The following is a 12,270-nucleotide window of genomic DNA, read 5'->3' as shown; positions in this document are numbered from 1 at the left end:
AAAGCGCTTAGAGAAGTATGCAATGTACAAATCGGGAATGGAGGTGGTGATAATGACAGGGGAAAAAACTATACAAGTAGTTAGGGGCCAGGTCACAGGTACCTTGCATGTTATGCTAAGCTTGAACTTTATCCTGTAGTTAATGGAGAGTCACTGAAAGGCTTTAGGCTATTGTAAAAAAAATCCATGCTATAAGTACCAAAGCACTGAACTAAGGCTATAGAAATGGAAAGGCAAGGTTAGATTCAATTGATGGTGAGAAAGTGAAACTGATAGAACTTGGTGACTGGATAGATGTAGGAGGCAAAAGAAAAGGAAAAATCAAGGGTGCCTTCTATGTTTCCGGATTGGGAAACTAAGTTGATTATGGAGCCTCAACCAAGTAGAGAATAAGATAAGAAAAGCAAATTTGGGAGTGAAAGATGAGTTGTGTGTATGCTGAATTTGAAGTACCCATGTAACATTGAAATGCAACAGTCTAGTAGGCAAATAAGCTTGGAAAAAGGGCTTAAGATACATACACACAGGCACAGACACAAAGATATGAGAAAGAAAAAAGAGGAAAAAAGAGAGTGAGAGGATGAGAATACAGGTGGTAGCTAAAATTGTGAAGGTAGATGTGACTACATAAGAAAGGAATCTAAACTAAAAAGAGAACCAAGGTCAGAATACTGGGAAACACCAACATAAAAGGTGAATTTAGGGGACAGGAATGTCAGAGGTGGAGTTGTATCAAATGAGGTAGAGATTAGGTAAGACAGGGATTTCAGTATCCAATGGATTTGGCAATTTGAAGACTGGTGGTAACCCTCACCAAAGAAATTCCAATAAAATGGAGACTCAAAGATAGTAATGAGTTATAGCAGCGAAAGATATAAAGAGGAGAAAGAAAGAAGTGGAAATAGCTAAGACTCACAAGAATCTCCGCTGAGAAGGGAATGCCTTCACTTCCTGCATCAGAACCACTTTATCTAAAACTAATATCCCTGTGCTTTATATCCATTCTCTTCCTGATTAGAAATTTCATTCTATTTATTCCTATTTTTTTTCTATTACCTTTGGCTTCATTCTCTACTTGTTTCTTCTCATCAGACGTTGAACATGCTCAAGTTTTCCCACCTTAAAAGAGCGCTTCCTGTCCCTCACACCCTCTGGCTCTCACCCACCTCATAACTAAAGTTCTTGAAAAAGTTCTCTTCTCATGACTTCTCTTCTAACTCCCACTCATTCCTCAACCTTCCTCTCTCTCTCATCTGGCTTCTGTCCCTACACTTCACTGAAGCTGCTCTTTGCCAAAGTCGTCAATGATCTCCTTATTGTGAAATCAAATGGATGCTTTTCAGGCCTGCATCTTACCTGACCACTTAGTGCCATTTGACATTATTGAGCATGTTCTCCCCCTTGAAATGCTCTTTCCTGTTAGCTTCCTTTCTGTCACACTCTTCCTAGTTCTCTCCATCTATCTTTCTGGCAGTAGAACTAGACTTCTTGGTGTGCACTGCTAGTTGGGTCACCTTGGACAAGTTACTTAACTTTCTCCTTGCTTCAGTTTTCTCATCTGTAAAATGAGGATAACCACAGTATCTACCTACTTCATAAAGTTACTGTGAAGATTCAATGTTTAGTACTTAGAACAGTGCCTGGGATAAAGTATGTACTTATTAAATGCTAACTACTGATATTATCAAATACTCTATGGCTGTCATACCTCTTATCTTCTTTGGGGTTTCTTTTTCCTCTGCCTTTTCCTAAAACACAGTGTTTCCTCACGGTTCTATGCAGATTCTTACCTTACTTTACACTCTCAGCCCTGGGTGATCTCATTCAATAACGGCAGAGGGTCTGTATGGTCCACAGACCCCAGAGCATCCCTGAGATACTCTCTGGGGGCTCATAAAGTCAAAACTATTTTCGTAATGATATTAAGACATTTGCCTTTGTTATGGTGTTGATATTTACAATGATGATGCAAAAAAAGCAATGGTGGGTAAACTTATGGAAGCAGAGCACAAATCAGGGCAGCGGCACCAAACTGCAGTAGTAGTTATTGTATTCTTTCTTGCTATAGCCTCTTACTTAACAACAACAACAAAGCCAGTTTCACTAAAGAATGTTCTTGATGAAGCAATACAAATGATTAATTTTATTAAATGCCAACCCTTGAGTACATTTCTAAAAAGTATTCTGTGATAAAATGGGCAGTACACATAAAGTACTTTTATTGCATACTAAAGGATACGGTGGTCTCAAAGAAATGCACTTGTTTGACTGATTGAGTTGTATGCTAAACTAAAATCACTTTTTACAAAGAACACCATTTTTACCCCAAAGAATGACTGACAGACAAACTACGGTTATTCAGGAACTGGGTATTTCAGAGACATTTTCTTAAAAATGAATGAAATAAGCCTGTCACTTCAAAAAACAATCTTGCCATTGATAAAATTCAAGCTTTCAAGTGAAAATTAGAAGTTTAGAGACCATATATCTGCCTTTAAGCTTGACGTCCCAATACTTCAAGGTTTTTCTGATGAGATTGTTACAGTGAGATTACTATGATTTTTTAATACTGTATAATGAAATGTATTGACATTTAGGATATCTGTATAACTTAGTGAACCAGTATTTTTCAAGTGACCAATACATGATGTCCATTCAAAGTGTAAGACACCAGTGGATTTTAACATGAATGGAAAGCTCATTGATATGGTTTCAGATTCTAACCAACCTTTAAGAAACTACTCCTTGTGTTTTGGTGTAGTAGCAAAGATAAAATACTTCCCCCTTCCAATAACATATCTGTGTAAAGCCAGCTTTTATTTATATACTTCAACCAAAACAACATATCAGAAGGGATTGAATGTAGAAGCCTGCGAGGAGAATCCAGCTATCTTCTACTAAGATATTAAAGAGATATGCAAAAATATAAAATCAATGTTTTTCTCTAAATATTTTTTTGTTTAGAAAATTATCTTTCAAAAATATGTTATTTATGTTAACATGTAATAGGCTTTTTTTTTTTTTTAAATTTATTTTCGGCTACTTGGGTCTTTGTTGCTGCGCACGGGCTTTCTCCAGTTGCAGCGAGTGGCGGCTACTCTTCCTTGCGGTGCACGGGCTTCTCATTGCGGTGGTTTTTCTTGTTGCGGAGCACCGGCTCTAGGCACGTGGGCTTCAGTAGTTGTGGCGCACGGGCTTAGTTGCTCCGCAGCATGTGGGATCTTCCTGGACCAGGGATCAAACCCGTGTCTCCTGCATTGGCAGGCAGATTCTTAACCACTGCGCCACCAAGGAAGTCCTATTTTTGTTATTTTTAATGAAATAATAAATATATTTCTTAAATGTCTCGATTTCAATTTCAAATATGAAAAAATTGAGAGGTATATGTAACCTACATCTACGAAAACTCCTTGGGATCCTCAATAATTTTTAAGAGTAAAAAAAAGAAAAATGCTGAGAACAAAAGATTTAAGAATTACTAAGTTATACTATTTATTCACTTATGTGCTGTTGATTCCCAACCATATATTATTTTGTATATTCCCTATACATATGCATGCACATCAGTGTATTTTTTCTGAGTAAATTCTTAAGAGGACAGAATTTGCTATGTACAAGCAAATGTGTTATACACATTTGTTGTACACATATGTGCCTGTTGTGTACGAGGTACTACGCTTCTCAAGGACACCTATACCACCAAATCCAACATTTCTTGCATGGTCGGTGTGCAAGTAATCTTTGCAGGTTTTTTTAAGGACTATTTTTTTTGAATTGGCCAATTTGCTCTTAAAACAAAGCAGAAACAAACTAAAAAGAAGAGAACCTTTATGCTATCCTAAGCCATGACAAGGCATACACTGTGGATTTATACCAGACTATTCTTCACTCCTTCTCCCATTTCCATCAAAGTTATCTTCACTTAGACCTATAAGAGGGCCTTAAAGAATTAAGATGACTAATAACTGTGCAATCTGATGAACCTACTTGGTACTGTGATGAGAAAGAAGGATCAGCATTCTGCTTACACCTTACCTTATTATGAGAGAAGTAAGTCGTGAGATAATAAGAATTACTTAGAGTATATAAGTATATTAAAATGCTTCACAGACACAAACTAATTTAAGACTAACTTGTAGTTTTATTATACAGTAGCTAATGAATACTTTACTTGCTATAGAGCAGCAAGTAGCAGCAGTTCTCCAAGTATGGCTGGAGAACAGCTGGAGGTCCCTAAGATTCTTGTTGTTAAAGAACTCCTCTAACTACCTACACACATTTCTTTCATTAAACATATTTATTTTTTAAATGGGTGAGTAATTATACTACTTAATGCATTTGCTTAAAGTAGGAACATAAATGCATGCATGTTGAATAAGAGGTGGATTAGCGAAAAAGGTTGACAAAAAGCTCTTTCTTAAGAAGTTTTTACCATCCTTCGTAATTCAAAAAACAAGTGTTTGTTAGTGGGACATTAAGCCTGTATTTCAGTTAATAACTGTTAAAAAGAACCGAATCCACCTCTTCCAAATTCCCATGACTTAACCTTGTGCATGCATTCATTACACTCTATTTTAACCACTGGTTTTCTTGCTCTCTTCCTGCAGGTAGACACCATGACTTACTTTTTTACCCTTGGCACTCAGTTTGATATCTGGCATATACTAAGCTCCCAATAAATAATTGTTGAAAAATGAACAGATGAACAAATGGGTAAAAACTTAATTCTCAACTAAAAGGTAAAGCGTTTCAAGGAAATGTGGCCACTTGTCCTCCTGTGTCATCAGATAACCTACCAGCTACATGTAGGAGGTCAATGATTTCCGGAGAATCAGTAGAAATTCAAGTTAACTAACTTCAGTCTATAACTGGAGATTTCCCCAAGAAGTATTAAAACACAACCACAACAATCTGATTTAGTTTGAGACCCTTTGTGCCTATAATTGAGACTTCTTACAAATGCTGACACTACCCCAGAACTAAGGACTACAAGATATATACCCTTTTTAAGAAACTCCATAGTTTTGAGAAGCATACAATAGTTTGATTATTCTCATTGCCTTATCAGGGCTGTGTAGCACCTCATGTACAATGAACTACTTGACAAACTTATTTGTTTACACATCATTAACTACTCGACTGAGGAAATATATGCAGAAGAAAAAAACTCCAGAGCAATACTTGGCTAGAGGGCACTGTTAATCGACAGTTACTCAAAATAGACTGTAACTAGTCATTTAAATCATTCAGAAAATGATTTACATTTTAAAAATCCCATTATTACTATAATTTTTTAGAAAGCCCCACTGTTTAAAACCTGGTCCAATATACTCAGAACTAATCACCTTCTGGTGCTTAAAAACAAGATCAGGGACTTCACTGGTGGTCCAGTGGTAAAGAATCCGCCTTCCAATGCAGGGAACGCGGGTTCGATCCTGGTCGGGGAACTAAGATCCCACATGCTACGGGGCAACTAAGCCAGCGCGCCACAACTACTGAGCCTGCGTGCTTCAACTAGAGAGCCGGCATGCCACAAACTACAGAGCCCATGTGCTCTGGAGCCTGCGCACCACAACGAGAGAGAGAAAACCCACACACTACAACTAGAGAGAAGCCCGTGCACCACAATGAAAGATCCCGCAGGCCGCAACTAAGACTGATGCAGCCAAAAATAAATAAATAAATAAATATTTTTTAAAAACACAAATAAAAAATAAATCAAATGTGAATCTACGGGCTTCCCTGGTGGCGCAGTGGTTGAGAGTCTGCCTGCTAATGCAGGGGACACGGGTTCGAGCCCTGGTCTGGGAGGATCCCACATGCCGCGGAGCAACTAGGCCCATGAGCCACAACTACTGAGCCTGCGCATCTGGAGCCTGTGCTCCACAACAAAAGAGGCCGCAATAGTGAGAGGCCCACGCACCGCGATGAAGAGTGGCCCCCGCTTGCCACAACTAGAGAAAGCCCTCGCACAGAAAGGAAGACACAACACAGCAAAAATAAATAAATAGTTAAAAAAAAAATGTGAATCTACATTAAAATTCTCTTCTTGGTTATTAATACTTATTTGAATCACTATCATCAGCACTGCTCAATAGAAATAATGTGAGCCACATATGTAATTTTAAATTTTCTGATAGGCACTTTAAAAAAAGTAAAAAAGAAACAGGTGAAATTAATTTTGATAATATACTTTGTTTAACCCAATATATCCAAAATATTATCATGTCAATATGTAATCAATGTTAAAAATTGAGATAGTTTACATTTTTTTCCCTGCATTAAGTCTTGAAAATTGGGTGTGTATTTTACACTTAGAACACATCTCAGTGCTGACGAGTCACAGTTGAAATCCCCAAAAGCTAGTAGCTACTGTGCTAGCTAGTGGCTCCTATACTGGAAACCACAGTACTAGATAATTCAGAGAGAATTCTTCATATCTAGGAAAACTGCCTTTGCATCTAGGAAAATGAGTTTCAGATTTTTTTTTTAGTTAGAAGTGACTATGGTTAACTCCTTTTGCAGCAACACCTCAATTAACTTCCCCAAAGATAAAGTAGGAGTGGATTCAACCACAAAGAGCCCAAAACTCAGTGAATTCTTTAGAAAGCAGCTTTATATGCCTAAAACTACCTCTGGTGAGGAAGCCAAAACAGGTACATCTCCCCCTCCCCACTCTATAAGGAAGGTACAGAGTTCACTTGATGCCTCCTCTTCTCCCCATTAATTTCTTCTTTACCCAGCTAGGAGACCCTAGTTTTCTGAATCAGGAAGGGGCTAAAGCAAAAATATCTGACATGTTTCTTTTCTGTGACAAATATATTGTCTCCAGGGGTAAGCCAGGAACCTGACCTCAGTCACAACAGTATTCAGGGTTGTCTGCAGAGCATCAACACCCACTGCACAGAAAGGGCTAGGGAAATTTTTCCAGGAGAGAGGAGGGACACATAAGGCTTCTGATCATCTGGAGCTTATTAAGAGGTGGGTTCTTAGATAAGGGCAGAGCCATGTGACCGTCTTTTTCAATCGCACTCTGCTGGATCTGCAAACCTGACTTAATTCTGTGATTTACAATTCAGTAAGGCCCAACAGAATACCTTTAGGGATGTAGTGGAATGGGCAATCTCCCTTACAACCTAGTCAGCAGCTATGTCCATTCCTCCCAACACCTCTCTCCAGTCTGGAGGACCTACTAATACTGGGTCACAATGTTGTGACATGACATGGACCTAGAAGGAAGGCAGCAGGTCTGTCAGGAAGAGGAAAAAGGTTCTTCTTCCTCCACTTGGCAGAAGTGGGGAAGAACAGGAAATAAAAAAAGAAAAAAAAGGCAGCAAGCAGCAGAGTTAGCAAGGTTTACAAGAGGAAGATGAAATGAGTGGTTAAGAAATGTGCACAAAAAAGTGAGTCACTGCTCTTGTTTCTAGTTATAAGATAGGCCAGTAAGTGAGTCTGTTAGTCCCGTGCCAGAGAATGGTATTGAGAAAGTTCCTTAGACATGCCAGTGAGGTTGCCTTGGAAGTAACAGGAGAGAAGAGGGGACTGGAATAATGAATGAGCAGTAAGGAGAGCTCTAATCTATCTCCTGTATAATTCACCAAACAATTTTCTCCTGGCAACATAAAGCTCCTATTGCAATACCATATTCAAAATAAATGAGCCTATGTAGCTCTGATGATGTCAATATTAAGTCTCAAGCTTATACTTGATCCCAAGGAATAAGTGCTCAGGGACTAGATATTAAATTTCAAACAATTTTATCTTTAAGATCCAATTTAAGTAAGACACGGCACACCTAGCTTGGACTATTCATTCCCTCAGGTCTCAATCATCAATGTAATATTAAAAGAAGTTTTAAAGAACAGGTGGAAGAGTTTCTTATCTCTCTTTTGATAGGGTATAGGGTAGCATGAGTGTGTGCATGGGGCGTGGGGAAAAAGAAACTGCAGAAAGGTGCACAACATGCAAATATTGTGTGGTGAAATTTAACAGAAACAAAGGAATTATAGTTTTGTCTCTCTCAGTCTAGCCAAACATCTATTTCATGTTGAAGATCTAGATTCCAGTTACTCCTCTGGGCATCTGAGTAGATGAGGGTGGACCCTTCTCAAACATTCAATCAGAATTTACTGACCACATGCCACATCGAAGGTATTTTGCAAGGTGCAGGCCACCATAATGCAACCACTTAGCAGAGGCCCACAAAGGAAAAGCCTCTATTCTTGGGTAGGTAATAATCTCCTATCTGCAGTTCTTTAGCGAAATAGCTAGATACATTAATATATGGTCAGGTGGCTTTTCAAATCGTCCCTATCAGATGAGGCTACAGCTCTCCAGGGAATGTGGGAACTTAAAGAATAAAATGGGGACTTCCCTCGTGGCACAGTGGTTAAGAATCCGCCTGCCAATGCAGGGGACACGGGTTTGAGCCCCGGCCCAGGAAGCTCCCACATGCCGCGGAGCAACTAAGCCCGTGCACCGCAACTACTGAGCCTGCACTCTAGAGCCCTCGAGTCACAATTACTGAGCCCACGTGCCACAACTACCGAAGCCCGCACGCCTAGAGCCCGTGCTCCGCAACGAGAAGCCACCGCATTGAGAAGTCCGTGCACCCCAACCAAGAGTAGCCCCCGCTCGCCGCAACTAGAGGAAGCCTGCACGCAACAAGGAAGACCGAACGCAGCCATAAATAAATAAAAATATAAAATATTAATAATAAAATAAACAAATGCTTGGTGTGGTTGATAAGAAAGAGAAAGTAAGGATAAACTGTAAACTCTATATTTTTTCTTTAGGATATTCTTAAAACAACACAGAGATAATTTATCAAAGGGTATAGTGTAAGACATTAATATATGCAGAACAATTTGAAGCAAAAAATGCAAATTTCAGGTCAAACACATTATATTAAATAACCAAGAATAAGATGTACATGGATTTCTTCTCCAAATCCTAGAATAGTAGCAACGGCAGGTTAAATCTTAACTCTTGAAAGGGGGTTTTAAGGAATATGAAAAGTGGCCACACCATACAGTGGAAAGAGAATGGGGCTGGGGAAAACACTCTGGATCTTGGTTCTACCTCCTCCCCCAGGTGAGTGTGCAGCCTCTGAAAAGCTGCAAAATGTTTCTAAGCCTTAGTTTACTATTTATATAAATGGAGGTTGGAGTTCTAGCTCTTACAGTTCATGATTATTATATGAATCACTTTTTAGAAACTAAGTAGTTAGGATTTGAGAAAGGAGAAAATGTAGGAAAGAGAATAAATGAACCAATATTTCTGATATCTTTTTCTATACTCTAAAAGTGACTTCTATTACCTTTATGGAAGTCCAGCACAGTAAGAGAAGAACTGGTAATCCAGCTGTAATTTCTATTGCTAACTAAAGTCGTAGGTCTTAAAGAGAAACAAAGTAGCAAGACTGCTTCTAGGCTTAAACTTTCCTAAGGTCAAACATGACATGAACAAGGTACATGTCCTTACTAGCCAAGGAATACCATGCTAGAATGCTTTCACATCAGTATTCCCATCCATCCCTTCTCCCCTGACACTGGGGCACCACAGAAACATTCAGATAGAATTCCCACAGGTAAAAAGGATCCTTTCCAGTGGCTGTGCCAGGGGATATGTCCATCTTCACAGTCACCTGGGAGTACTCCTGGGAAATATGAAGATATATGCAAGCTTATATAAAATGAGTGTTTAGAAGCAACAAGCTAGTTCCTCTTACCACTAACTTGGGGAAATTTCCATATTAGTATATATTTATATGAAAAGCAGAGAATCTTTTCCTAAGACAATGAACTTTTTTTTTCTCTCCTGAATTGTGTATTTTCCTTTTCAGTCATTATACTGTCTTTCTCTATGTTTTTTTTGCTCTCATATACAGATGCGAAGGTGGAGAGTACCTGGACCTAGGTTACTCCTAAGAGGGACAAGCGGTTTGTGCCTCCACCCCAGGAATACTTAATACAACGACTATACTTAACTTCTGGCACAGCACTTTGACGACAATACATAAACACTGTTAAATAATGGATGAATGGTGGGAAACATATATATATTTTGAAAGATTTTTGTGTCAGAAATAGTAGGCAAATCAAAGAAGTAATCCAAAACAGATAATATTAGATTTTCAGACAGTAACAAAGTAGTCTATCTGCAATATAGTCCCATCCTCGAAAGGGCATTCCTGCTCTATAGGCCAAAGGAACAAAAGATGTCAAAGTGCCATCCTCGTTACCTGAGACCTATGCAGAAAGAAGTCACCTTTCCCGGGCTGTGAGTAGACTCGATCAAGATCACTCACAGCTATAAGTCCACATTGTAACATCACCACAGCAAGTCCTCAATGGATATCTTTATCTTCGACAGCAGACAGGAGCCGCTCACTCAATGAAAAGTGAAAACACTTTTTGTCAAGAACACATGGTCACTTAGAAGCTGGCTCAATACAGCTGTTGTCTCAATACAGCTGTTGTCTCATACGCCCTAAGGCTCTCCATCCTTTCAACATGACCACTCCTCCTTCCATTTCAGGCCTCCAAGGCCTGTTCTGCAACTAATTTGACACCTTTCCATACTCTGGAAGCCTCAGGCTCCACCACACCCTATCCCTACCAGATTGCTACTCTCTTACGGGCTCTGGCAGAATTTTATTGAAACACACACACGCGCGCGCGCGCGCGTCCATGCGGTGTGACGAACCAAGGCTTAGGGCCTAACTAATCCTGTGCCCCTCAACTATCTGGAACTAAAGTGCCCTCACAAATCTTATCTTCCCATGAACCCATTTCTTCGGCTTGGAACGTCTGGCTCTTGAGCCGACCCTTCAGTTTCCATGATCCCAACTAGTCCTGGTTCTGGCAGCCCTTTCTTGTTTCCCGCCTCGGGTTCTCGGTCGCAGCTCGCAGTTTCTTGGTCTGCAGAATCCTTGGAGATTGGGGAGAGGCCCATGAGACACCCACCCCGGGCTCTCAAATTGAATGGGTCCAGTGTCCCCTTCGACTCTCACTCTTTCAATGTCCAAGCCCCAAACTCGCTGTCTTTACCTAAGCTCCACGACCACCTAGGCCACCCTCGGAGCATCCCGCGCGCGGCCCAGGGCTCTCCCAGCCTCCTGCTTCCGGGCTTTCCCTGCAGCTCGTCTTCCGGTCCTCGACCTCCGCCTCTCCCCCCGGGCCGGTTTCACCAGCCCGCGCCCACAGCCCTTCGCGCCGCTCGCCCGCGGGCTCTCACCGCTCGAAGAGCAGCCTCACGGAGAACACGCCCGCCGCCAGCGGGAACACCGAGAGGATGTGCCGGGCCCGCGGGTAGCCGTAGCCGTCGCCTGGCCCCTCGAGGTCGGCCCAGCTCACGTTCTGGGGCAGCCAGAAGCGCTCGCTCCACAGCCAGCCCCACAGCAGGCCCAGGGCTCCCGCCACCGCTGTCGCCATCTTACGCCCACCCCGCGGCCACCGCCGCCACAGCTTCAGCTGCCGCCACGGCCAACAGAACCCGCGGGGAGACGGCCCCGGGGCGGGGCCGGACCGGCGGCCGCCCCCTTCCGGCCCCTTCTTGTCCCCGTCACGTCTCAGTCCGCCTTCTCTGAGGGGCCCAGCTTCTTCACCGCCCATCCCGCCTCCCCGCCCACCTCCCTCACCGCAGCCTCCCCGGCCGCCTCTCCTCGGGACTCCGCCTCCCGATCCCGGCCACGCCCCTCCTTTTCCCGCCCCGCCTCCACCCAGCCCTGGTCCCGCCCCGCACAAGCACTCAACGCTCGTGCCGCCCCTTTTTGCTACCGGTTTCGGCGAAGATTTTCCTCCTCCCTCACTCTCCCGTCCAGCTACGGCTACACCCCTTATTTCAGGCATAGCTCCCTTATGGGGACATTCTTCTCAGTCCAGCCAGCTTAAGCTGTTCCTGCTCCCTGGAAGGCCATACCTCTCTCGCGCTCTCTCTCCCCCCTCCCTCACAGCCCCCATCTCTCACTAGGGTTTATCGCCATCTCAGCTGGTCCCGCCTACTAGCAGCGTTCTTTTTGCTCCCCACCCTTTTTCTCTCTTCGTGCCCCTCCGTGATCTCAACCCCCTGTCCTTGTATATCCCTCAAAATTGACTTTTAAAAATCCTTTTATTCTTCTCATGGGGAAAGGAAATGGAAGATATCCAAAGGAAAATATTAAAGGAAAAAGAAAAGTAGATGATGGCCAGTGTTTAATGAGGTTTACTATACGCCAGGTACTGCCCCGAACATTTTACACACATTATTTAACTTCCTCATTCTGTGAAG

General features: G+C 42.0%; 1 protein-coding gene across 3 annotated transcripts in view; it reads right to left on the bottom strand.

Moving 5' to 3' along the window:
• Positions 1–11,575, bottom strand: part of CERS5 (ceramide synthase 5) — a 39,824-nt gene extending 28,249 nt beyond the window's left edge. The window contains exon 1 of one of the 3 annotated variants that reach the window (XM_060166265.1): positions 11,239–11,575. In XM_060166265.1, coding sequence (XP_060022248.1) covers positions 11,239–11,435 — 197 coding nt within the window. In that variant the 5' untranslated portion in view covers positions 11,436–11,575. The remainder of the gene's footprint in view (positions 1–11,238) is intronic. The other 2 variants (XM_060166266.1, XM_060166267.1) reach the window with 2 other exon arrangements.
• Positions 11,576–12,270: the final 695 nt, after the last annotated feature.

The sequence above is a fragment of the Lagenorhynchus albirostris genome, chromosome 11 (genome assembly GCF_949774975.1).
Source record: "Lagenorhynchus albirostris chromosome 11, mLagAlb1.1, whole genome shotgun sequence".
Taxonomy (NCBI): Eukaryota; Metazoa; Chordata; class Mammalia; order Artiodactyla; family Delphinidae; genus Lagenorhynchus; species Lagenorhynchus albirostris.
This window is presented reverse-complemented; position numbering and strand designations above follow the sequence as displayed.